This window comes from Kockiozyma suomiensis (genome assembly GCF_038497685.1).
Source record: "Kockiozyma suomiensis strain NRRL Y-17356 unplaced genomic scaffold V2V93scaffold_8, whole genome shotgun sequence".
Taxonomy (NCBI): domain Eukaryota; kingdom Fungi; phylum Ascomycota; class Lipomycetes; order Lipomycetales; family Lipomycetaceae; genus Kockiozyma; species Kockiozyma suomiensis.
The window spans coordinates 765,054-789,319 of record NW_027117671.1 but is presented as its reverse complement, the minus strand read 5'-3'; the positions used below and the strand labels follow the sequence as shown (position 1 = coordinate 789,319).

The 24,266-nt window shown below is 46.2% G+C and overlaps 12 protein-coding genes across 12 annotated transcripts; 5 read left to right on the top strand and 7 right to left on the bottom strand.

Annotated features, from left to right (window-relative positions):
- Positions 1-161: 161 nt before the first annotated feature.
- V2V93DRAFT_380880 (zinc knuckle protein) lies at positions 162-1,453 on the top strand (the record flags this gene model as incomplete). The annotated part of the gene is made up of 5 exons (XM_066912081.1): positions 162-193; positions 464-537; positions 596-637; positions 703-1,035; positions 1,110-1,453. 5 exons carry the CDS (start codon positions 162-164, stop codon positions 1,451-1,453), a joined length of 825 nt encoding a protein of 274 aa, XP_066765501.1.
- A 1,689-nt stretch (positions 1,454-3,142) lies between these two features.
- On the bottom strand, positions 3,143-6,821 carry V2V93DRAFT_380879 (uncharacterized protein; the record flags this gene model as incomplete). The annotated part of the gene is made up of 4 exons (XM_066912080.1): positions 3,143-5,443; positions 5,501-5,617; positions 5,675-6,001; positions 6,063-6,821. The coding sequence occupies 4 exons, from the start codon at positions 6,819-6,821 to the stop codon at positions 3,143-3,145; spliced, it is 3,504 nt and encodes a 1,167-aa protein (XP_066765500.1).
- Positions 6,822-7,064: 243 nt separating this feature from the next.
- V2V93DRAFT_271247 (Metalloenzyme, LuxS/M16 peptidase-like protein) lies at positions 7,065-10,554 on the bottom strand. Its single transcript, XM_066907170.1, has 2 exons — positions 10,210-10,554; positions 7,065-10,143 (listed from the first exon to the last, which is right to left on the bottom strand). Exons 1-2 carry the CDS (start codon positions 10,393-10,395, stop codon positions 7,156-7,158), a joined length of 3,174 nt encoding a protein of 1,057 aa, XP_066765499.1. The 5' UTR covers positions 10,396-10,554; the 3' UTR covers positions 7,065-7,155.
- V2V93DRAFT_271921 (transcriptional activator of glycolytic enzymes-domain-containing protein) lies at positions 10,555-12,070 on the top strand. Its single transcript, XM_066907172.1, has 2 exons — positions 10,555-11,248; positions 11,336-12,070. Exons 1-2 carry the CDS (start codon positions 10,714-10,716, stop codon positions 11,995-11,997), a joined length of 1,197 nt encoding a protein of 398 aa, XP_066765498.1. The 5' UTR covers positions 10,555-10,713; the 3' UTR covers positions 11,998-12,070.
- On the bottom strand, positions 12,012-13,181 carry V2V93DRAFT_371265 (uncharacterized protein). Its single transcript, XM_066910465.1, has one exon. The coding sequence runs from the start codon at positions 12,963-12,965 to the stop codon at positions 12,144-12,146; it is 822 nt and encodes a 273-aa protein (XP_066765497.1). The 5' UTR covers positions 12,966-13,181; the 3' UTR covers positions 12,012-12,143.
- Positions 13,092-14,485, top strand: V2V93DRAFT_371262 (HAD-like domain-containing protein). The gene is made up of 10 exons (XM_066910464.1): positions 13,092-13,197; positions 13,258-13,379; positions 13,440-13,467; positions 13,524-13,541; positions 13,596-13,658; positions 13,736-13,823; positions 13,893-13,933; positions 13,994-14,062; positions 14,129-14,188; positions 14,248-14,485. The coding sequence occupies exons 1-10, from the start codon at positions 13,158-13,160 to the stop codon at positions 14,394-14,396; spliced, it is 678 nt and encodes a 225-aa protein (XP_066765496.1). The 5' UTR covers positions 13,092-13,157; the 3' UTR covers positions 14,397-14,485.
- On the bottom strand, positions 14,470-15,505 carry V2V93DRAFT_371256 (60S ribosomal protein uL2). The gene is made up of 2 exons (XM_066910463.1): positions 15,450-15,505; positions 14,470-15,374 (listed from the first exon to the last, which is right to left on the bottom strand). The coding sequence occupies exons 1-2, from the start codon at positions 15,451-15,453 to the stop codon at positions 14,614-14,616; spliced, it is 765 nt and encodes a 254-aa protein (XP_066765495.1). The 5' UTR covers positions 15,454-15,505; the 3' UTR covers positions 14,470-14,613.
- On the bottom strand, positions 15,506-17,019 carry V2V93DRAFT_405849 (WD40-repeat-containing domain protein). The gene is made up of 2 exons (XM_066912662.1): positions 15,866-17,019; positions 15,506-15,807 (listed from the first exon to the last, which is right to left on the bottom strand). Exons 1-2 carry the CDS (start codon positions 16,876-16,878, stop codon positions 15,717-15,719), a joined length of 1,104 nt encoding a protein of 367 aa, XP_066765494.1. The 5' UTR covers positions 16,879-17,019; the 3' UTR covers positions 15,506-15,716.
- A 19-nt stretch (positions 17,020-17,038) lies between these two features.
- V2V93DRAFT_270862 (thioredoxin-like protein) lies at positions 17,039-17,961 on the top strand. The gene has a single exon (XM_066907169.1). It carries the CDS (start codon positions 17,130-17,132, stop codon positions 17,775-17,777), a length of 648 nt encoding a protein of 215 aa, XP_066765493.1. The 5' UTR covers positions 17,039-17,129; the 3' UTR covers positions 17,778-17,961.
- A 1-nt stretch (position 17,962) lies between these two features.
- On the top strand, positions 17,963-20,909 carry V2V93DRAFT_271339 (CBF/Mak21 family-domain-containing protein). The gene is made up of 2 exons (XM_066907171.1): positions 17,963-19,584; positions 19,661-20,909. Exons 1-2 carry the CDS (start codon positions 18,013-18,015, stop codon positions 20,807-20,809), a joined length of 2,721 nt encoding a protein of 906 aa, XP_066765492.1. The 5' UTR covers positions 17,963-18,012; the 3' UTR covers positions 20,810-20,909.
- V2V93DRAFT_371252 (Thioesterase/thiol ester dehydrase-isomerase) lies at positions 20,825-21,715 on the bottom strand. Its single transcript, XM_066910462.1, has one exon. The coding sequence runs from the start codon at positions 21,699-21,701 to the stop codon at positions 20,910-20,912; it is 792 nt and encodes a 263-aa protein (XP_066765491.1). The 5' UTR covers positions 21,702-21,715; the 3' UTR covers positions 20,825-20,909.
- A 1,330-nt stretch (positions 21,716-23,045) lies between these two features.
- Positions 23,046-23,987, bottom strand: V2V93DRAFT_324783 (VIT family-domain-containing protein; the record flags this gene model as incomplete). Its single annotated transcript, XM_066907482.1, has 1 exon — positions 23,046-23,987. The coding sequence occupies one exon, from the start codon at positions 23,985-23,987 to the stop codon at positions 23,046-23,048; it is 942 nt and encodes a 313-aa protein (XP_066765490.1).
- Positions 23,988-24,266: the final 279 nt, after the last annotated feature.

Genomic DNA, 24,266 nt, shown 5'->3' with positions numbered 1-24,266 from the left:
TCTCTCCGCACCTTCGTTCGCAAAAAAGCACCAACCTCACTTCGTCGGCGTTCTTTTAATCAAATTGCTTTCAGCAGTCTGCCATTTTCACGCTCGTGCCCTGCCCTCCTTATCAGCTTTCTCTAGCACCTATTTCATCTCCATATACTCCCTCTTTCACAATGTCATCCCTCTCGCGAAGAGCATGCTACAAGTATGTGCTCTCTTTTCTGTACTGTCATTCGGAGGATATGCACCTAGCCAAAAGGAGATAAATTGGACGAAGCTACAAGTGCTTGAAGTTGTTTGCTCTCTAGCTGTCGATTTGCCAATGTGCTGTATGGAGGACCTATGAGTTCACAGTAATTTCACTGGTTCAAAGGTCCTTTCATCTGAGTGTACTTCTTCAGTCAGCTATTCTTTTGGTAAAGGTATATGTTCTGCAACTGCTCGCACGTGCTAACTCGTCATTTCTTTTACATAGATGCGGTAACATCGGCCATTTTGCTGAAGTCTGCAGCTCACCAGAACGATTATGCTACAACTGCAAGCTTCCTGGTGTGTATATGATGTCTTTTTTTATCGCATATATCTCCAAAATAATAACAACATCTAGGACACGAGTCTAATGCCTGCCCGCATCCACGAACGACCGAGAGTAAGTCTCTACGCTGATAATTTTATCTACCGTTTATTACGCTAAGCTAACGCATCTTTCTCCAGCCAAGCAATGCTATCATTGTCAGGGACTCGGCCACGTTCAAGCAGACTGCCCCACTCTTCGCATGACCGGCGCTCTTATAAATGGCCGCTGTTACTCCTGCGGCCAGCCCGGCCACGTTGCGCGCAATTGCATCAACCTCGCCGCCGCGGCTGCCACCGGCACTACTCCTGTCGCTCAGGCGGCCTCGAGCTTTGCCGCTGCGTACTTAATGCAAAATTCTGCAGCCGCAGCTGCTCAGGCTGCTGCCTTTAGAGGCATTCCTATGCGAACGGGTCTTGTTCCGCGGATTGGATATCTTCCAGGTCGGGCTGCCACCTGTTATAAGTGTGGAGGTCAGTTTTTTTACTTTCACACTTTTTTTTTTCTTTGTAATGTTAAACTGACCATGTTTCTTTTCGGTTTATAGGACCCAACCATTACGCGCGCGACTGCCAAGCTCAAGCCATGAAGTGCTACGCCTGCGGCAAGCTTGGCCATATTTCTCGTGACTGCACGGCCCCTAACGGAGGTCCTCTCAGCACTGCCGGAAAGACCTGTTATAGATGCGGGGAGCAAGGACATATCTCGCGTGAATGCCCTCAAAACACAACTGCCAGTACTCCAAGTTCAGAGATTCCTTCATCGGTAGGATCGACACCAGCATCGCTGACTGATGCCTCTACTATTTCGGCTGACGATGTTACGCCTACTTCCCCTCCTGTCGTTAGCTCGTCGAGTATTGGTGCGATTGATATACCTATCAGCGCGTAGTTTGTTTTTGACAGAACAAAATAAGAATTGTGTGAAGGAACATTAGACTTGTGTTGTGATGTTCCCAATCATAGAAATAATGGGTAATTTCATCTCCTTTTTTTTCCTTCGCAATTGCTATTTGTTCTTGATCGATCTACGACAAATCGTATAGTACGAGGCATATAGAGAGCAATAATAATCCATTCTTTGGACCAACAAAAGCTGTTTTTGCGCTTTCTTTTTTTTTTTTTTTTTTCCGATTTCTTTTTCTACTATGCGATCACCCTTTAATATCTTCTTCATCGTATGTATGTATGTATGTGATTGTGTATATTCCGGTCAGGCGCATTTCATCCTATTATCATTTGGATTTCTCCTCTATTTTTAACGGTTACTACTTTCTCGTTTCTTTTTCATTTTTTCTTAGGAATCTCTTACCGTTTTATATTTCACATGTCTGCTCTGATGGCATAATGATATTCTCTTCATCATTTTCTTTTTTCTCTTTTTCTAATTTTTCGTTTGTGTCACAACTTGGGATCGCGTACGGTTACAATATGCTCGGTTTCGCTTTTGCTTTCTTGAATACTGGTTTTTTTTTTTCACGAAAAAGAGAAAAAGAAAAAGAATAAGAAAACTTAATGCAAAAAATTGTATTATATTACAATAATAATACTGATTGTAAAAGATTAAATAAAATATTGATCTGGGAAAGTCCGAAGATTGACGAAAGTTAAAAAAGGTGGATTGTAGGGATAGTTTTCGTTATCAGATACGAGACAAAGATTGATCATCAGTTGGCAGGCGATCTTATCGGATTGCTCTTGCTTACTCAGATTTCTCAAACCATCTAGCTTTATTGTATATATGATAGGATTCTGTTATGAATTTATTTATTTTATGCCTCGGAATCCTCGTATTTTCTCATCTTCATGCAAAATCACGTAACCTTTTAAAAATAAATTTGCTCCTAACTCGGACTTAGCGATGATCATTGCTGGCAACTTGATTTTTGTAACCAATTAGCTCACAATATTACGGGTTTTGTGGCATTTTGATGTACTATCTGCTGACGACAAACTGATGCAGAATGATCAGTATCCTGCTAGCTTATAAGATTAGTCTGAGATTATGCTCTTAGATTAGTTATGTATGGCAAACACTTTTATTAACAAGTATAAACCAATTGATTACACGTCAGAAACTCAACAAATTAAAAACACAAAACAAAGCCACTAATTTTTATAGCCCCCAAAAATACAGCAATGAAATAAACGTCCAAAAACCTTCTCGAGCCCCCACTGTTCAATGCAATGCAATGCAGGAAGAAACTAATCTCGATTCATAATGAATCTCCTGATCTGACATCCGATGCGTAGAACTCCACCCGTACCGAAAGAAAAAAAGTAGCCGCAGTCTTTTCGTATCGTATCATGGCCCAAAAACAAACACTCACTCTGCAAATGAGCAACATTGCATATTAACCAAACGCAATAACTCACAGCTGACATCCTTTTCTAATAGGGTATATAAACCTAGAAATAAAAATAAGTTCACGAGTAGACAGAAACCAGAAGACAGTTTCTGCAAACAGAATTGAGACAGAGTTTGGACACCGAATTCTCTCAGACGAAGTACGATTAATACTGAACGCCGAGCAAGGAAATTCTTGAACAGTACAAATCACAACAAACAAAAATCAGATTTTCAGGCGCACTCACGTTTAACGGCGCCTCTCTGAAATACGACTAAAGGCGTATCAGCCATCGCCGCGTCGTCCCTCTGAATTCCATATAATCGCTCAGTAGATGCCGAGGTAACCCATCGGCTAAACGAATATCCTAAATCGGAGAACGTAGCTGCTTGACTAAATGAAGCGACAGGAGTCGGGCCTACAGGTGCAATTGCCATGGGTGCATCTTCCATGGAGAAGTCTTCCATGACTGGATTCTCGATGATTGTATCTTCTATTGCAGCTTGCATGACAGAGCCAGTCACAACCTCATCCAGGTCCATAAATTCAGTCTCAGCAAAAGGTCTATTCTCTTCTCTCTCCTGCAAGTACTGGCTATAATCATAAGAATCTCGATCCCACTCGTCAAACTGAGCCGTCAACCATGAGATCGGAATCGAGCGATAGAGTATTCTCGCTGGTGTACTGCAAACTTCGATAAGTTGCTTATCAAGATTTGAATACACCTTACAATCTTTCTTTGGCATTCGTCTTGTGTAATCGTCGTGTTTGCTATTTAATCGATCGTAAACAGCAGTCATTGCGATATCAGGGAGGTTCCGGGCAATCATCCTAGGCGACATCTTGATCAAGTCAAGGAGTTCTCGATCGAGTACCACAGGTGACGTTAATGTCGACGGTCCGGCGAATCCTTCGGTGTGTTGAGGATTTGGTACGCTCTGCACCAGCAATTGACCATTCTGAACTAACACATCAACGTATAGTCCTTGGTCTACTTGCAATGTACTTGAATTATCTGCTGCCTCTGGATCGACAGTAGCAGACGGCAACAGCGAAGCTACAGCAGTGGCAAGTGTGTGCTGTACCGTGCTTGACGAAGAGGCCACGAATCCAGACTCTACACCCGTCATCATCTCATCAATCTCGATCTGCGGCACATTGACAACATTCACGGGTTGCACTACCACATTATTCGTAGTATCGGTTTTGGTGGAGTTCTCCTCATCGAACAGTTTCTCCTTTGTAGCAAATTCAGCTTGTGCATCCGACTCAAAAGTGACAGACACACTCGGCAGTACATCGTCACCTTCAACAGCGGTCAAAGCAGGAGGCTCATAGACGACTTCTGCATGTGTAGTATTGTCTGTAAGCTGAGAAGGCTCAGTCGTATCATCACATAAAGAATCGCACTCGGCGGTCGCAAAATCAGACAGTTTTACCTCAGCACTCGAATTAAATAATCTCTGGAGCTCTACGTCAATATCGACTTCCGTGAACTCAACAGGCTCATCAACAAGCTTTGAATCGTTCATAAGCTTGGAAGCTGTCTTATCGACAGAAGGTTCATTCGTGGATGTCTCGGTTACATTTCCCTTTAGAGATTCGGCAGGTATCGCGAAATACTCGGCAGCTTCGAAAAACGATTTCTCCTCTGAAACAAATCTGATTTCATTGGATAAAAGTTGAAGCTCTTCGTCAATATCAGCTTGTGTCAATAAGTCGGGCTCGCAGACAACGGCGGTAAAAGTGTCGATTTTGTTCGTAATTGAGAATCTTTGCAAAAGTTCAACGATATGCTCAATTGCTTCGCCAACCCGATTTCTAGCATCTTCAGTAGCGATAGTCGTCGTGAAATTTGACAGCTCCTCAGGAGAATATTCAGATTTTGCATCAAGTTCAGATGCGTTTTGCCGCACAGCTTCGATATAGACGGTAGTCGATACGACAGGCTCACCGATGACTGCGGTACCAGGTCTGGAATGCCGTTTCGCAGGCTTGACCTTCCTCAAAGATTTCTTGAATTTTTTCTCTTTGGGTCTCCGGACGGGTGTGATTGGTGACCGTTCCGGCGAGGAGGGTGCCGAGATACTAGATGTAGGTGAGGCTTCTAGATCTGAGATCAATGGCGATGAAGAAATAGAAGAATCCGGGGAAAGCGTATCAAAATCAGGATTTAGCTTTGGCTCGTCCGAATCTTGAAAATACACTCGCTGAACGGGTGTGATTGGAAAGCACGCAGTCATAGATGAACTTTGAGAGAGTTCTTTAATTGGAGTACACTGTCTCAAAGGCAGGGTATCGAATGAGTACTGCATAAAGGAAAGCTCTTTGGCCAAGACAGAGCCCGAAGAGTTGGACTCTGCATAATCAATTTCTTCAATCACAGGGGATTGTAAAGATTCTGCGGAGAAATATATGGAGTCATCATGCTCAGACTCGTCATCAGAGATGTAGCCATCAAAAAATGGTCCAAGAAAGTGCTCTTCTTCCTCATCTTTCATTGCTCCAGTGGCAGAAAGATTCTCAATTTCAATCTAAGCAGAACACAAATGTCAATTTTTTGCATCATCGAGAACTTATTAAAAACACACCTTGTTAGATCTAGTGAGTAAACTTCCCTGCAAGATAATGCAAAAAAGAAAAAGATTTGAAAATAAAGCGTCTCTCGCATTTAAACGTGAATACCGCGGCGGCACGTATAAGACAGGCTAAAAGTCAATCAGCAAGGCACCATTTTCTTCACACTAAAAACAAAAAATTCTCACGTCGGTACTAAGGTGTACTCGCAAGGAGTGAACGTGCATCAAAAATTGACCAAAGGTAGTAGCGGCAGAGATCAAGATCCACATTATCGCAGTATTTTGGACTTCCAAATACACTATTAAAAGAATAGCAGCGACGCGGAATCCCGCGACCCAAATACCAGCCGAAATAGAATATTCATCAAAAACAGATTCGCGAGTGACTAGTTGCATCCATAGTTGAGAATTTGGGTAGAGGTCGAGTAGATCTACGGGTGGGAGTACAATTTCGGTGACGTGAATATTAGACGTAACGGCACAAATCAAAGGTTGTTGATATCTCACGAGTTGCTATTTATTCCCATTGTCAGATTCTTTGATTTGAATAAGAAAATCGAAGCATTCAACTCACCATATGCAAATATGCATCATGTTTCAATCCAGGAGAAGTGATCATCTGCTGCAAAGCAGTCCTTAAAACAATATCAAAAAAATATTTACAGAGGCGGCGAGTAGCCTGTTCCAAAATCAAAGTCTTTCGACCGTGCCATGTCAGAAGTAACGGTGCACGATATTCGATTCGCAAAGAATTATGCCGGGAGTTGTTGCCGTCATCGACAGGTCTAGTGGCCACGATCGGACTCGCACGCTGGCGAAGGAAAGTATACTGATAATATGAGAAATCATAGTGCGAGGTGGGGACTTGAACAGTAGAAATAGTAGCAGATGCGGTGGTATCAGCAGGCAAAACAGAAGGAAATATAGAAAGTCCAGAAAGACAGTAGCGGGTAGTGGCATAATGAAAATATGAGAGGCGTGAAATGTCATCGTTGATAAAGGTATCATCATCGTCGTTATTAACGACCGGTCTCTGTAGACAACTGTACAGTACTAAAGCGCGACATTCTTCCTCGTGCAAAAAGGCACCAGTATTTGCAACATCGGATGCTACTGCAAAATTCCAGAATTTGAGCAGAGCATCGAGAAGTTCCCGGGAACTAGATTTAAGACAAGACTGTGGAGATGAAATGTATGGTGAAAAAACAAACAGCCACATGGAATCCGCATTATCCTCACCGACGAGATATTTATAGAAATCAGTAAACCACCCTTCTTCAGCACCCCGGTGAATGAGTAAAAGAATCGTGAGCAAGACGTATATGACCAACATGATTCTTAAACCTGATATCTCCCAAAGCAGGCGGAAGAAAGAAAGTCAATGAAAAGTGAGGAAGTGGAAAATGGAGTAGAAAACCTTCAAGAAGCTGAATTTACGATTGTTGAAGCAAGAGCAAATAGAAAAATCTTTTCTGTGCGGGAGGGAAAGAAGAAATGGGGGCGGGGTGCGATAAGATACCAGCGGCATCCAACCGGGCTGATTTAAAATGTCACCAAACCACACAGAGCACTCATTTTCTAGCACGCAACTAGAGTCAAATTAATTGATAACAATAAAAAAACAAGTGGATCAATGAATATTTACAAAATGTAGTTTCCGAGCATCTCTACTCGCTATCACTATCTTCAGCGTCGTCGTCGTCGTCATCCTCACTCGAATCCTCTTCGTCGCTAAACGCATCATCTTCACTATCCTCGCCCTCCTCCTCCTCTTCATCATCATCATCATCATCATCATCACCATTCTTAGCCAACTTGTTCATACTCTCAAACGGGTCAAGAATAACCTCATAACCCAACTTGCCAAACTCACTCGCCAATGCCTCCATCTTGCTAGGATTACATGCAACAAAAACAGTGCCCTTTGCACTTTCAAAGATTGGCATGAACCACGTATTCATAACCCGCACAAGATCTTCACTCGTCACTTCTCTAATTCCAGATAAAAATCTCTCATTCGCACCATCTCCTAGACCCTTGATGATTTCCTGTAAATACTTTCGCTCCGCAGCGTCTGAAGGGTTGTTATCAGCCTCTGCTGCCGCGGAAACAATCATACTAACAGCCCCTTCGATATGTAATCTTTCAAATGTAGTACTTCCATCAACGTATCCACGCACAATACTTCTAGCGCGCTCTAAAGCCACAAGAGGGTCTGCAGCACGATACACACGGAATCCAAAACGTCCCGACTCAATCGAGCGGATCATACCGGCACCATAAGCTAACCCGTCACCGCGGATGCCGCGCCAGAAGGGACCTTCGACAGCTTCGAGGTAAGAGCAAGCTACCGCTATGGCGTGCACGTCAGCATGATCAAATTCAGTTGGGCCGTTGGCAAAGACTGTTGCATAGGAGGACTCGGTTGAAGGTACAGGAAGAAGGTATACTTTCCCGCCTAGCTGCTTGCCTTCGGGTGTGAGATTAGCAAGCGTGCGAGTAATTGGCACCAGTGACGAGCTTTCAACCTGCTTATCTGTAAGTAAGATAGAAGAAAACGAGGACACAGGATCCTTCAGCTGCGTGACATCGGAGCACACAACAACGCGCATATTATCAACCGTAAACAAAGCAGCACGGATCTCTTCCAGTTCCTGCAAAACAGCTTGCGGGTTTTCCTTGAGCTGCGCACTAACTTGCAACAGTTTATCTTCAAAATCAAGCTCATCAAGAACGCGGGCAGCCGATCGTGGAGTGAATAACAAGCGGCGCGTAGCTGATCTGACAACGGCGGTACCTGAACGTTTGAGTTCTGGTATACCCATCACGAGCTTTTCGACGACAATCTGTAGTCTTGTAATATCAAATTTGGATTTCCACATGAGTCTTCGAAGCCATTCAATAGCCTTTGCATAATTCTCCGGCACAAGTTCAAAGTCAATTGTCACGAGCTCGTCAAACTCTCCATCATATCCCGTGCTGTATGAATTGGAAAGAGTGTCGCGCTTAATCTGCGTGACGACCTCTTCATATGGAAGTACAGTACCGTCATCAAGCTCAACTGGTGTGGAATAAAAGTTAGCGAGCAGGATATTGAGCAACGGAAGTCTTTCCAATGGCACAACAGCAGTTGAGAGCACGAGAGACAAGTTTGTAAAGTTGGATTTTATATGCTCAAAATGAACATAGATAGGAGCAGTGGCTGCACCGTCATTATCAAGTAATTTCTGGATATCATTATCTGGCACACCTTCGTTGCGAGCCGTGCCAGCCTTGCCGCTGATAGTTTTGATGAAATTAACTTTAGCCGGATCAGGAGCAGGAAATTGTTCCAGTAATTCATCAGGAATTTTGCGATTATTCTCATCCTGAGCAGACTTGAGCTTCTTAGCTAAGTTCTCTAGTCCAGAATCAGCCAACTCCTCACGAGTCTTGCGTACGCGTTCTTTACTGTCCAGTCTGATTTGCTTTGCAAGAGCAGCAGACGGCTGAGCAAGAATAGCAACATGCGGCACATCAAGGAACCATCTACGAATTAGCTGAGTCCAATCTTGCACTTCGAATTTCAGCACAGTGTCGTAGTCAGATAGGTCGCCAACGACGCTCGAGAGCGTCGATCCATCTCGCGGAAAGTACAAAAAATCAGAGATTGCAAGCGTGGCAAGTGTGGAAGGATACCTCTCAGCGTACAACACGAACTGAAGCTTTTCACGACGAATCATGTCCCGCATACGATCTATATCAAATTCATTTTTGTCAACGTGCTCACGCAAGACTGAGATTGACTCAGCGGCCACCAACTCAAGCTTATCAGAAGGCACGTTACGCAACCAAAAATCAAGTTCTGTCTCAATAAAATCTTCGGTAAATGACTCAACTTCTGTAGCCAGCGGCACGTCAATTTCAACAAGTTTCTTTCGCAAAAGAGATACATCAGACTCGCAGAGGTACTTCAATAATACATGCAGTGCCGTGTTTGTCAGCAAGTCAGTCGCCGGTGGGCCCTGGAACGCGAGTAAGACATGTCCGGAAGACTCATCTTTATCCGGAAACTCAACAAGTTTAACGATCGACTGCTGTAGACGCGGGATCGGAGGTGAATCAACGAATGGCCGGGCAGCAGCAGATGCAGCAGGTAAGGTCTCGTCAAAGGCGCTGACGGTCTTGAGAAGTTCATTCTCGTCAACCGTTCCAACGAGTACCAAGCAAAGATTGTCGGGTCGATAAAGAGAATGGTAGAACTGGCGGATACTTTCGGCTGAGAGCACACGTAGCGCGCCGGTGAGACCACCTGTTTCGGACGAGTAACCCGAAGTAGCAGGATACAGGATTTTTTTCGCGTGAAAGGAAGCAATTGTGCTAGCTTCGTTTTCTACACCTTGCATTTCACTGAATACAACGCCCTTTTCGTTACCGCGACCGTCGATGTGATAAACTTCGGTGTAGCATGCTGCGTCGGTGAGAGTTGGGTGAACGAGGTGATCGAGGTAAACGGGGAGTAGCGAGCGAAAACCTTCCCATCCGGCGGTGGTAAGAGTATAAACAGTCGAATCTGTAGCGGTCCACGCATTTGTGCTCGAAAAGGCGCGGTTACCTAGGGTGTCTAGTAAACCTTTGTAGGGATGCTTGTCGGATCCCATGAAGATGAGATGCTCCTAGAGATCAGACCACAGTCAGCCACAGATTCTCAATACACAAAAAAAAAATACATGAAAACTTACCAGAGTATGAGGACATCCTGAATCGTCCAGCGCCTCTGTAGCAACCGCAAAATATCCCTCCACAACAGGCCTCTCTTGCTCGACCAACACGAGCTGAAGTCCTGTTCGCTTCGAGGCCCACTTGCGAACCCGCGATGGACAGTAGTCCGGCCATACGTCCGCCACAAGCGTAAGGCCCTGAGTCATCGTCTCTGAAATAATATTCGATTAGTCTATTCGTCTTAATCTTAAAAGCTGAAAACAGACAATGAAAGCAAAGGAGACTGCTGGAAGAAGCTGATGTGTTAAAAGAATAATTGAGTCGTTTTCACGTGACTGCACGTGACGCGAGAACCGAGACTCGTCACAACTCGACAGACGACGACACTCGACAAACAACAACATAACACCGCGTCGCGTCGCGTCTTTGATCACGAAACTCGTGTTCTCTCTCCCCAGACGCAGCAAAGGCGCTTACGCAGCCAAGCAAAGCAGGTCTCACAAAGTCGGAGAAAAAAGGACCGGATGCCGGGGTGGGACGAGCGAGACTCGCCGCCTGCTGGTAGCCAGGCGGTCGGAAGCGTGATGGTGAGCGACGAACAGATGCGGTCGCTGGTGGCGGAGCTGAAGGGCGTAATGCAGAGCACAACGATGTCGACAAATAACGTGCTCGGGAGACTAGCAAGCGAGATGCAGTATCTTGTCGAGGTTGTGCGGTCGGAGCGGAGTGAGCACGTCGAGGCGACGAACGCGGTAGCGGAAAAGGTCGACGATTTGCTCGGGCAGGTAGCTACCCTTCGCGAAGAGTTCAAGATCTTCAAGCATGATCTTACCTCGGAAGCAGATAATATCAATAGGCAGCATAGAGTTGATATGCAGATGGTGGCAGACTCGATATCGCAGCGGGTCGGTGGACGCGCGGTCGCCGATATCGAACGGGACGTCGATCTCATCAACTCGGCGGCCAAGCGAGTTCACGAGCATGTTTCTCAACTACGAGACGTTCCTCAGAATCCTCTTGCTCAGCAGCTGGTACAACAACAGCAGCAGCAGCAGCAACATCAACAGCAACAGCAACAGCAACAGCAACAGCAACAGCAACATGCACATCAGCAAGCGCAGGTACAACAGCAGCAGCAGCAGCAACAAGCACAAGCACAAGCACAGCAAAGAATGCATTCGCCACAAGTCGCACCCGCTCTGCAACCTCCTCTACAACCGCTACATAATCTTGCTCCGCTTTCTCAGATCAACCAGAGAATGCCACCCATTCCTAGTCAGCCGCCAGATCCTCAGCTACAACTGCAGCAGCTACAGATGCAGCAGCCTCAGCAACCTCAACAACAACCGCAACAACCGCAACAGCAGCAGCCGCCACAAAGAGTGCCAGTGCAATCGCTAACCTCTGTAGTCTCGCCGACGCAGCAGCCTCGGCGAGCGCAACATTCAATGCAGCAGACCGAGCGTCGGTCAGATACCTTTGCTTTACTCTATGTCATGGCAATCAATGTGCGCTCAGTAAAAGACATGTGGATCGAGTATGCGCACGGCATCAATGGCGGTCCCGCTATTCGCAATCTTGAGAACCAGCACGGCACAGCTTGGCGCGGTGGCGCAAGGTCTGCGCAGTCGCGCAAGTTTCAACGGCAGAGAGCAGTGTATGATGCGATTGAGAAAGGCATTGATTTGGGTAAATCCGCTGAAGACTGTTGTCATGAGCTTGAGCAGCTGCGTATTAGGCCAGACGGTAAATGGCACTCTTTGACGTGGTTGCTGCATAATATTCCTTCGAATATTTTCGAGACGTGAATAGTACTGAGGATGTATTTTTGTGTACTTTTATTTTACTTTAGTTAGCTGTTTTGTGCGATTATTTGGACGATGCAATCAATTGAGCATTATTTACAGTCTCACTAATAGTTGTAGTAACATAACGCAAATCTCATGCCATCTCGCTAAGTTGGCGGGGGATATCCTCCCCACCGTTGCCCGCCTTCCCTTCTCGATCCCGAGTATACACCTGCAGCAGAGGGTGGCAGCAAAGAAGGTGTCTGAGGAGGAGGCGGAGCATACTGTCCGTACTGAGCCGGTAAGGAAGAAGGAGGCGGAGGAAGAGGAGCTGCCGGAAGACCGGGCGAAAGTGGCGGTGGAGGAAGGTACCTGCCCCTCTTTGCCGCCGAAGGAATAAATAGTTCATAGCCACGCTGTGCATCGCGCGTATATCCGTCGCCAATGACGACATTTGCAGGGAGCACCGCACTGCTCATTTGTATCGAACCAGCTTGCGAGGGTGCTCTGTAATCATACGCTACCGCGGATGGTGGTGGGGGTGGAGCAGGCGGAGCAGGCGGCGGAGGGTGGTGGTAGTACGGGCGGTTGTAGTCGTCATAGTATTGGCGCTCACGGTCTCTGTCTGATGCTGCAGGATAGAAATAAGGAGCAGCTTGTGGTGGTGGTGGAGGTCTGGCGCGGGTATCGTCAGGCCAGTCTGGGGCAGCTTTGCGTTTGTGTTCGTCTGCGGGAAGGTATGCGGGTGAAGAGGAGGTGGCGTATGAGGCAGGTCTGTACTGATCATGATAGTCATCAGCATGTCGGTAGCTCTCTGATGAAGAAGATGGAGGGGGAGGAGGAGGTGCAGATGTTGACGTTGAAGAATCATTCGACGATTTTATGGAGAACTGAGGAAACGCGCCGGCGAGGACGCGGGCGCGAAGATCGAGTAATTTACGACACTCGGCAACCGGATCGAACGGTAGACTTGCTACTTGTTGTGCCATTACTGAGAAATGATGTAAATGTTGTCGTTGTAAATGTTGTAATATTATCAAAATTGCATATCGTTGTGAAGAAAGAACAGACGTGAAATTGCTTAAGCCGCGTTGACTCAAACCCTTGTTTGCTTTAGCTACTCTAGCTACTCTTTAGCTACACCTTATCAAAAGCATTATTATAAACAATACAATATACAAATGGACGACCGCATAGTATTTTTCTTTGACATTGATAATTGTCGGTTTATTTTGAATTTGTTCTTTGGATTATTTAGACGGCTATTGACACCACTCCCAGGTCTCTATCCTCGTTCGTACATGATCCACGACCGCATGGCAAAGCTCATCGATGACTATTTCATGGAAAAATTGAATTTATCGTATGAAGAAGCATTTGAGCTTCATCAGAGATATTATAAAGTACGCCACGTTTTTTCTTTAGTTAGACAATGCCTTTTTGACTGATATCAATTGCTTAAGGACTACGGACTTGCTATCGAAGGACTTGGTACGTATTTTTTCTTATTGTACTGGCCAACTTACACTGACTTTTTTATACTTCAGTTCGCCATCATGAAATTGGTATTAGTCTGTGTTGTTAATGTGCAAGTTAATCTGTCTAATACACTCGTGAAGACCCGCTCGAATACAACAGCAAAGTGGACGACGCGCTTCCCATCGCTGAAGTGATCAAACCATGTACGTTTTCTTCTTCAATTGATTTTCTTTTAGAAGAAACAAAGTGGTTGACAATTCATCTCTGCTAAATCTTACAGCTCCTAAACTCCGTGCATTCCTAGAGTCAATTGATAAATCCAAAGTCAAATTGTGGCTCTTCACCAACGCCTACAAAACACACGCCTCGTACGTTACTCCCGCTCTGTCTATATTATTTCTGATATATATTTTACTAACATTTTTATGTATTAACAGCCGCGTCGTTAAAGCTCTCGGAGTTGAAGATTTATTTGAAGGTAAATTCGGTCTCTTGTCTCGATAAAAATCAGCTTTTCTAAATGTCTACTTCTTTACAGGCGTCACCTTTTGCGATTACGCTGAACCTATCCTTATCTGCAAGCCAAAACCCGAGATGTTTGAACGCGGTATATATTATTTTCTGTATTCGAAATATACGAATGATTCTGACTTTTGCCTTTTTTTCCTAATAGCAATGAAAATGGCTGGCGTTTCATCAAAAGATAAATGCTACTTCATCGACGACTCCTTCAGTAAGTCCGTCCTCATTTTCTGATTTGAGCTAGTTGATTCTAACAATTATAAAACACAGCGAACATAAAAGCTGCAAAAGAATTCGGCTGGAAATTATCGATTCAGTATCTTGATCCGCTAGACAAGACGCCATCTGAATTAGCCGGACACTATGAACTTCGTGAATTTGAGGAAATCAGATCATTCGCTCCAGAGATTTTCAAATGACCTCTTCTGTTATTTCTTTTACGGTGTGTAAATATTGTGGATGTAGACCTTTTTTTAATATAGAAAATATAATATTCTCACACTAAAAATTTTTACGTAATTGAGAATCAGCTTAGGTGTCAAAGAATGTTCATTCTCTAATTAATACAATAACCAGCTTTTTGTTTTCTTAAAACCGAACGTATACAAACAACAAAAATATACAGATACAAGAAATTTAATCCTTGGTCTTCTGGGTACCTCTGAGCAGACCTGTTCTTCTGGCGGCAATAAGACCAGCCTTCTGTCCAGGAACGGCTCCTCTGTTGATAGTCGACGCTTTACCAATGTGCTGATGGTTACCACCACCATGAGGATGGTCGACGGGGTTCATGGCCACACCTCTGGTTCTCGGCCACGAGTTCCGCTTGACCTTGTACTTGTGGAATGCACGACCGGCCTTGAGCAACGGCTTGTCGACACGGCCACCGCCGGCAACGACACCAATGACACCACGAGCATCGGAAGAGACAATCTTCTTGGCGCCAGAGGGGAGCTTCAACCGAGTCTTGCCCTCGTCGGGATTGTGTCCGATGACGATGGCGTAGTTACCCGAAGTCCGCGCGAGCGCACCACGGTCACCGACCTTCTCCTCGACGTTGCTGACGATTGTACCTTCGGGGACAGAGCCGAGTGGGAGGACGTTTCCGACGTTGAGCGAGGCCTTCTTGCCCGCGTAGATGAACTGACCAGTGTAGATTCCCTCGTTGGCAATAAAAGTCTCTTCGCGCAGCTTGAACTTGTAGGGGTCGCGGAAGACGACCTTGGCGAGCGGAGCACCGCGACCGGGGTCGTGAATGATCTCCTTGACGATTCCACGAATGTATCCGTGGCGCTCGGAGAAGTCGAGAGTGCGCAGCTTAGCAGCACCCTTGCGCAGGCGGGTGTGCGAGGTGAAGATGGATCCAGCACCCTTTCTCTGATTACGAATGACGCGACCTATTACATGTCAGTATTTCGCTCTATCTTATTGAATCACTCTCTTCAAGTAGAACAGCAGCATTTAATACGTACCCATTGTTGACGATGTTGATGGTAGAGGATGGTGAGTGTCGAGAAGGGTACAGGCAGAGTCTTGACCATCAACTTGCTGCTCAGCTGAGCCAACCTCCCAACGTGCGCAGTCACGCGCAACTTATTGTAGGGTTATGACCTACTTTGATTATTTATTGATTATGTAAGTAACATTACCTTTATGACTACTACTACTACTCTGTTGAAAGGCAGACGCTTTATATTAAGCTACTTCCAATATTATATATATAAACCCCGGGCAGTCCCTCAAACAGAAAAGATAACGACCTTACCGTCTACACCAGTAGAAGAGATCTTGCTAACTCGGCCTCCGCTACTAGCATACTCTCGCAATTTCCTACAAAGTCATCATGTCAGCGAATTTGCAACACAAAATGAAATAACCGTATACATACGTAATCGTGTTCTGATGAATAGTGGCCAGCGAAGAGTCCTCGGTCGCGGACGTAGGTGTGCCCTTAAGATCCATCTGTCGAAACATATTCAACGCAGAGTTCTCCTTCCCAACATTCTTCTTTGCCTGCTGCGGATCATCGACTGCATGATCAATCGCCCAGCCTCGCTGCTCAGATCCGGAAAAGACAACCGGATGACAATCGTGGCCGGCGGCAACGATCTCAGACTCGGATAGCCAGAGCATGGAAACGAACGGCAACAAGGTCGTCGAGACAGTGATGATTGCTGCCGGCGGCTGCTCCGGCGCGGAAGGATAGACGATGGTGAGCGACGAGTCATGCGCTACAAACGCGACCGCATTGCCAGACGGCGAGAAGGCGGCATCGTGCACCCATCCTCCGGCCGGAGACACAAAGTCTCCGCAGAGAGTCTGGAATGGCACGCGCTCTCCCCACACCGTCGGCGATGGTCGGGCATCAATGTCCTTGACATAGGCCGAGAAAACGCGGGCGTGCGAGTCCGTGCTTCCGGCGGCGAGCAGGACCGAGTTTGGATGCCAGGCAACAGAGAGAACGGTCGAGCGTAGCGGCTTCTTGATGTGTCGCGACACCCACCAATCGTTCTCTTCCTCAAAGTAGCATACCGCAATCGCACGTGCTCCCGAGCCGACGGCAAACTTCTTCTCGTCAGGAGACCAGCGAGCGTATGTCGCGGCGCGGTTGATACGCAGCAGCACGAGTGTAGGCTTGTACGTGCCGTCGGCGGCCGGCTCCCACACCAGTGCATTACGATCCTGAGAGCACGTCACAATGCGGCCCGAGTTTGGTGCAATATCGACTGCAGTGACAGTCTTGTCGTGACCGGTCAGAGAGGTGAGCAGGGAGTACTTTGGGCCCGAGGTGTCGTAGAGCTCGACCGAGATATCGCGAGCGAGCGCGAGGGTTGAGCGGTCAGCTGAGAACGAGTGATCCGCAATTGGAACATGTCCAAGAGATTGAGAGGAGTGCGACATTGTACAGGAGCTCAACTCTACTGCGTCAGGATGAGATGATGAGATAAAGTGCAGAGTTTGATAGTGAGTTATGATAGTGTAGAAGTCATGATCATATATTGTGAGGGCAGGCTGGTAACAGGTCACAAGTCACAAGTCACAATAGATATTACGCAAGTAGCATATTGAATCATGCTGACTCTTACTACTGTTATTTATAATCTCCATGGCTCCGTCAATGCTATTCTCTTCTGTATCTACCGAAGCCAGCAATGTCAATTCAGCCACGCTTCCTGTCTCATAAGCTCGCGAGCACGTCGAACCTCGCAGCAGCAGCTTCCTCGACTCCGCATACTATCGAGATATACCTCGACTACGTCTGCCGCTTCTCGCGAATCATGTTCACGAACCTCTATCACAACGTGTTGCCTGCTATCGCAGATAAATTTCCCGACCAGGCATTCGTATTTGTTTTTAGACAGCACGTCCAGCCGTGGCATCCGTCGAGCCCTCTCGTGCATGAGGCAGCCATCGCCGTCGAGCGCCTCGACCCTAGCAAGTTCTGGGCATTCTCGGACGCGCTGTTTGCTGTGTCACCGCAATTCTACGACGAGGCGGTATACGACGAGTCAAGGCCACAGACCTACGAGCGTCTGGCGGACTTGGCTGCCAAATCCGTTGACATCGATAAACAGGCCATGCTCGAGCTGCTAGCCGTCAAACCGGCCGTCGGCGAGCCCACGAATGCTGGGAATGAGATCTCAAATGATTTAAAGCTCTTTATCAGACAGGCGAGGCAGACGTCGATTCACGTATCGCCGACTGTCGTTGTCGATGGCATTGTCGACAACAGCTTTAGCTCGGGATGGACTGTAGAGCAGTGGCTCGAGAAACTCGAAAAGATATATACTGCAAACTAACCTAATTTCTTGTCATAATGTACAAGTACCTGCGCTCTTCAATTTTATTTTGAATTATTCTACAACTAAACTATTCAAAACAAATCGAGTTAACGAATAAATTAGAGAACAGTGGCTTAGGGTTTTTTGTAATCACGTGCAATCTCATCGAGCCAAAGAAAATTTCATTCTTCCCGTCGTCCCAAATAAAAAAAAATAGGTACCAAATACATTTTGCCCACCAAAACAACACCAAATGAGTGCTCACACGAAGCACAAGCGGCTCGACAAACCTGTTTCGAAGCACCTGAAGCAGCCGCAAAAGCTAAAGCAGCAGCTTTTGATCTCGGCACAGCCACTATGGCATGCACCGGATCTTATCGAAGAGCTCGCCGTCGAGGACTCGGCGGCTTATACTGAGATTTCTGCCGACGCAAAAGCCGAGCTACTCACTCAAAGTCTGGTGGCTCTTGAGGCTGAGAACGAAATCTATTCGACACAGTCTACGGATTCTAGTTCGCAGCGGCAATTCTTTTCGGAAATCGCTTCAGCTGGTACACTTTCTGATCGTATTTCGGCGCTCACGCTCGTGATTCAGGAGTCTCCGTTACATACCACACGGTCGCTTACCGGTCTAATGGCCCTTGCAAAGAAAAAGAATCGGACGGCAGCGCTGCAGGCTGTGGCTGCACTTAAGGATTTATTTGGTGCCGGAAACGTGTTACCGGACCGAAAACTCATCTGGTTCGCGCATCGCGACCCGACGGCGCTCTCTCTACTGTACTCTGTTGTAGTTAAGCATGCGGCGCAGGTCGATGGCAAAACCGCCAGGCTTGCAAAGCAGACTGCGGTTCTTTGGGCATTTGAGGATTGGGTTAAGCAGCTATATTTTACGTTTGTGCAATTACTCGAGCAACTCTCGCACGACTCGATCGTGCACGTACGAACAAGCGTGCTCGGCGACATAGTCGACTTGATCCGCGACAAACCAGAGCAGGAAGTCAATCTTTTGCGATTAGCAGTCAACAAGCTGGGCGACGCCGATCGACGCGTGGCGTCGCGCGCCTCGCACTTGATGCTTACGCTCGAACAGGCGCATCCGGCCATGAAGCGCGTTGTCGTGAATGCCATTTCGGAGCTATTGTTTCGGCCTGGCGCTGATTATCATGCGCGGTATTACTCCATGATCACACTGAATCAAACTATCGTAACTAGCCGCGACAAAGATCTTGCTAGTGCGCTTATTGAGATATATTTCAACGTATTTGAGAAACTAATGGCAGAGACAAAAACGGCGCGCGAGGGAAAAGTACAAGAGAAGAATTTAAAGAAAAAGGGTAGATGGAAAGCAAAAAATCAGCCTCAGAAATCGCAGAGTCCCAAGCAGCAGGCAATCAAGCAATCGCCGGAAGCACTAGAAGAAGCAAATACGCGACTGGTGTCGGCAATCTTAACCGGTCTCAATCGCGCTTTCCCGTATTCTTCACTCGACGAGTCTGTTTTCAATTCTCATTTGTCAGTAATTTACACAGTTGCGCGGTCAGGAAATTTCAACGCCAGAGTACAGGCGCTCATGCTACTTTTCCAGATCGCGACCGCAAGTGATGCGCATGCTGATCGGTTTTATCGCACGCTTTATGAATCTCTTCTAGATCCGCGCGTTATCATATCGTCTAAGCAGGCGCTATTTTTGAATTTGGTGTACAAGGCCATGAAAGCGGATACAAAACCCGAGCGCGTCAAGGCGTTTGCTAAGAGATTAGTACAGGTTGCCGCCGAGACTTTAAATATTGGATTCTGTGCTGGCGTCATGTATCTTTTGAGTGAGGTTAGTATGCTTTCTGTTTTAATGCGAGAGCTTTATTTAAAATGACCGTTGCTAATTTGCTTTTTAATATTATTAGCTCGAAGGACCGACGCCGTATCTGCGCAGCTTGGTCACAGACGCCCCGGACACTGCTGATGACTGCGAGGAAGTTTTCAAAGACGCGCCCGAAGTTGACGATGCCGAGTCAGAAACGACACTCGCAAGCCCAACAATCGACAACAAGATTCTCTACGACGGCAAGACGCACGACCCGCTACATGCTCATGCCTCAGCTTCCTGCTTATGGGAAATTCTTCCATTAACTCATCATTTCCATCCGACAGTCAAGCACTTTGCCACGCACTACTTGGAAGGAAGTGCGCCGGGTGCACGACCTGATCTTGCATTGCACACCCTAACTCACTTCCTTGACCGATTCGTATACAAAGCGCCCAAGACAAAAGCACAGACTGGATCCGGAGGCGCGGGAAGTATTATGCAGCCGTTGTCTGGGAATTCAGGGTACGTTAGTAAGAATGTACTGTTGTTGAAGACGAAGAGCGCCAGACGCGCGGTTGCGAATGTGAATTCGATTGACTGGAATGCACGCGCCGAGAATGCGAAGAAGGCTATGGGGCAAGCACTTGATGAGCAGTTCTTTGCAAGATACTTTGTTGGAAAGGGAGTTAAACCTAAGAAACAAGAGAAAGAGAGAGGCGAGGATGATGATGATGATGATGAGAAGGAAAGCGCAGACGAGGAGATTGATGATGTTGATCTTGAAGATGATGGTGAACTGAATGAAGATGAAGTATGGAAAGCGATGATGAAAAGTGATAAACAAGCCGATAACGACAATATCAAAGAAGACAACCTTGAATTTGAAGATGTCGACGATGACGATGACGATGACGTCGTCGATGGAGATGTTGATGACGACGATGATTCGGAAGAAGACCGCGCTCTAGCTGCCGCTTTTGCAGGCGATGATTCAGACGACGACGATGAAGACGAAGTAGCGTTTGATGACAACGACGATGAAATGGCAGCTTTATTTGCGCAAGAAAATGAAGCTTCATCAGGTAAGAAACGCGGCGCTGACGACGACGACGATGCCGCCGCCGCCGCCGGCGATAATGACGAAGGAGAAGAAAAGAAGGAAAAGAAAAAGGACAAACGGCGGAAACTCAAGGGCTTACCTGTGTTTGCTTCAGTGGAGGATTATGCACACCTACTTGATGACTAATAAGATATGGAGATACTATTGCATTACGGATATTAGAAAAGTTTTGTTTTTATGTGTGCTGTTCACATATATGTTTGTACTAGTAAATAGACCAAAATCACTAATCTGCATTAACAATTGTAGGTAAACGAGATACCCATTTAGGCTGAACAACCATAACCTCACTCTCGGCAATGACTACTGGTTTATCGCCTGCTTTCTCAGGTACACTCTCTATATATCCCGAAACCCACGCTTTTCTGCCTTCGTGTTTAGTAACTTTAGCATGCATAATGTAGATTTTATCAGCATATGCAGGAGAACGGAAGTTGACTGCCAATTTCGCGGTAACGCCTAATCGCGAGGGTAAAGCATGGAATCCAACATGGCAAAGTCCCTCGTCGAGAAGGGTTGCAAGTAATCCGCCATGAATAATACCTGGATGGCCGCATAGTTTACTCCCAATTTTCATCACGGCAACTGATTCAAGCTTCGACTTATCGACAAAAACAAGTGAGGGGACTGTCAATCTGTCGGGAGATAGCAGGACTCCCGTGGTAAGCGAGTGGTCGCGTAGATGGATAGGGAATTCAGCGTGCGGGCGGGATTCCTTATAGCGAGGATCGGCGCGTAATGATTGTACAAGCGGCAATGCGGATATTTCAGCGTCACCATCGGCATACAATGACATGTCTATAACATCAGGTTCGGTATTCTCGTCAGCAACCAGTCTACGCGTTGCGATATACGATGCCGCGAAGAATGTTGATGGTAAAACGACGTATTTAAACGTTCCCTTAACTGTCCGTCGGAATATTCCTGGATGCGCAGTCGAGGCTGTAGCATAGCTTCGAGTGTAGACTACTTTTCGAAAAAGTTGAAGATGTGAACCGCGGAATATCCGAGTAGCCATGATTTGTGGTAGTATGTCTAATTCGATTATTAGAGTAGCCGTCATGCGCTCATTCTATCATTTACTGCTACGAGTCCCTTAGTTCTGGCGCTCAGCTGTGAAACTATCTGCTTTGGGCATTTATTGTGTATTTTGAGTAGCCTGTATTCGTGATTTTATGCTAAATGATGAAAATATTATTGCTGTTTTGCAAAGCTGTTCTAATAATTGATTTGCATCAGCAAAAAAAGGCTCACAACCTGCGATACAACTTCATAATGATAACACATTACTTTTAATACTACTTTTCAAACTAAAACTGAGCAGGCGCAAGAAATAGTAATCGAAACAGGAGAAATAACTCTTGAATAGAATGGCGTTCTTCAAATAGCTTTGCCTTTAAGCTTAAATTGGATCTCCTCGTTGCTACGACAACCAAATCAACATCACATAAACACAATATTCTAGATAAAGAGTATCACTAGGCAAACAGACAAGATACCTTTTCATCCTTTACGATATTCCTAATTGATGCATCAAATTACTATATATCATATCAAAAAGTCAGTTCTTTGCAGGCCACTGCATGCTTGACAAAACTATACACAGCGTCGTCATAGCAACCGTCAACCAGGATATAAACTCTTTATTCTGGCTATTCTACACATTACTTGACAAAATACTTATACTATTATCACTACTGAAGGACATTTATCAAAAAAATAGCTTCTTCTCATTCATGTCGCAACAGATACTAATCGAGCCAAGACAGGTCCAAATCCGATCATGCTGATATAAACATATTTAAGGTTTAGCCACTAAGATCTCTCGGTTCTCGCACGGGCTCTGCTCTGCTCGTCTCAGCTATCTACTAGTGATTTGGAAACAATTGATTTATCGTATTATTATAGTAATAGTGCATTATCTTTTGATCTCATAGGCGCTCGGCGCGTTATAAACCAATCAAGCAAGTCCTCTAAAATATATACAGCGAAGAGAAAGGTTTGTAGAGAGACAGCAACAAAAAGTAAAGGGCACATCATGACTCAAAACAAGGAGGGAAAAAAACAAACACACGCTTACTACCACGATAAGCACAAAGCAAGACCAAGTAACAATATTAAAAATCAAACAAGCAATCCCATGCATAATAAAATAAATCAAATCCCAGTGATATCAATAATAATAGTAAATCATATACAAGAACTTTCACCCCTCATTAAGTGCTACTACTGAATCTAGGAATCTAAAAACAATAGCGGAGTAACTGACAACCATAGAGACACAATTAATAAATAAGGAATGCGGCGTGTCTGCATGCAGAAAAAAAAAAGGATAATAACTAAAATGCTGAAAATGAAGAGATTACGCCGTATCAATGAAGCGCACCATAGCGTAGGCGGCACCGGCCGCAACTGCTCCGGTTATCACCATCTGCACGCCGCCCCACGCGGCCTGCGCTTTGCTGTTGTTGCCAGTGAAGATAGTCTTTGCGACACCAAACACAAACAAGGTAACGATCATGATCACCGACGACAGAATCAGACCAAGCTGCACAGTGTTTACGAAAAAGTAAGGAAACAAGGGCACAAAGCCGCCGAGGAAGTAGGCAGTGCCGATAGTGGCCGCTGAGATAAACTCGCGGCCAATAGGCGGCTCCTCCATACCGCGGCCAAACTTCATGACAAAATTCACCATCTCCTCAGGACTCTTTTCCAGATCGCCGAGGATGGCAGACACTGTAGATTCGGCAAAGCCATATTCAGCAAGACTCTCGGTCACCGCCTCCTCAGAAAGATGTCGCGCATTCTGCAAGATCAGCCGCTCCTTCTCAAGCTGCGACTTGTAGCAGTCAGACTCTGACTTTGCGCCCAGGTAGCCGCCAAGGCCCATGCTGATGGCGCCAGACACAAGCTCAGCGATACCTCCAGTGACGACAATCTTTGTGTTGCCGAGGGAAGAGAGGCCGGCGGTGAGAGCAAAAGGCACAGTGAGACCGTCGGAGAGACCAATGACGGCGTCTGAGATCAGTCGCGGAGAGAACCAATGCGAACGGACGGAGGAGGATGAAGCGACTGTGATGGAAGATGAAGAAGAGGCGGCCTCGGAGTCGAGAAGAGTCGAAGAGCTGGCGACGGAGACAGAACGGTCAGACTGCAAAAGAGGATCTGTCTCATCGTCGAAGGAAGAATTGAGACAGGTGGCAGTGCCAGCCTCGACGTCACCCATGGTAGAGTAGGATGGCTGTCTGTTTGGACTGTTCTTTATCGGGTTGTATCCGAAGAGGCAGCGGACAAGAGTTGCCATTGGAAAAGCGAGAGATAATCGAAGAGGGAAAGAAAAAGAACAAGTAATGGAGTCAAAAAGCAGAGAGGCCAAAAAGTAGTCAAGATATACTGGTGCAGTCAAGAAGCAGCGTATCGATAAAGGACTGATAAATCAGAAGCGTTCCAGGCCGCGACCGAGGGCGTCCTAATAAGCACCATCAAAGGTTAGGGCTGTCCACTTACTAGTCCCGATTGGGGCTGTGCCAAACAGAAAGATTAAAGTTTGAGTGCGCGGCTCATGTCATGACAATTGGCTGCG

Bases quoted from the DNA above. Each gene is read 5' to 3' on its own strand.
- V2V93DRAFT_371252 (XM_066910462.1), bottom strand. From the start codon at position 21,701: ATGGCTACTCGGATATTCCGCGGTTCACATCTTCAACTTTTTCGAAAA.
- V2V93DRAFT_371265 (XM_066910465.1), bottom strand. From the start codon at position 12,965: ATGGCACAACAAGTAGCAAGTCTACCGTTCGATCCGGTTGCCGAGTGT.
- V2V93DRAFT_271921 (XM_066907172.1), top strand. From the start codon at position 10,714: ATGCCGGGGTGGGACGAGCGAGACTCGCCGCCTGCTGGTAGCCAGGCG. The intron at 11,249-11,335 runs ATCAACAGCAAC...AGCAGCAGCAAC, and splicing joins ACAGCAGCAGCAGCAGCAAC to AAGCACAAGCACAAGCACAG.
- V2V93DRAFT_270862 (XM_066907169.1), top strand. From the start codon at position 17,130: ATGTCAATTCAGCCACGCTTCCTGTCTCATAAGCTCGCGAGCACGTCG.
- V2V93DRAFT_271247 (XM_066907170.1), bottom strand. From the start codon at position 10,395: ATGACTCAGGGCCTTACGCTTGTGGCGGACGTATGGCCGGACTACTGT. The intron at 10,144-10,209 runs GTAAGTTTTCAT...TCTGATCTCTAG, and splicing joins CAGGATGTCCTCATACTCTG to GAGCATCTCATCTTCATGGG.
- V2V93DRAFT_271339 (XM_066907171.1), top strand. From the start codon at position 18,013: ATGAGTGCTCACACGAAGCACAAGCGGCTCGACAAACCTGTTTCGAAG. The intron at 19,585-19,660 runs GTTAGTATGCTT...TAATATTATTAG, and splicing joins TCATGTATCTTTTGAGTGAG to CTCGAAGGACCGACGCCGTA.
- V2V93DRAFT_371262 (XM_066910464.1), top strand. From the start codon at position 13,158: ATGGACGACCGCATAGTATTTTTCTTTGACATTGATAATT. The intron at 13,824-13,892 runs GTACGTTACTCC...ATGTATTAACAG, and splicing joins GCCTACAAAACACACGCCTC to CCGCGTCGTTAAAGCTCTCG. The intron at 13,934-13,993 runs GTAAATTCGGTC...ACTTCTTTACAG, and splicing joins AGTTGAAGATTTATTTGAAG to GCGTCACCTTTTGCGATTAC.
- V2V93DRAFT_405849 (XM_066912662.1), bottom strand. From the start codon at position 16,878: ATGTCGCACTCCTCTCAATCTCTTGGACATGTTCCAATTGCGGATCAC. The intron at 15,808-15,865 runs GTATGTATACGG...ATGACTTTGTAG, and splicing joins ATTCATCAGAACACGATTAC to GAAATTGCGAGAGTATGCTA.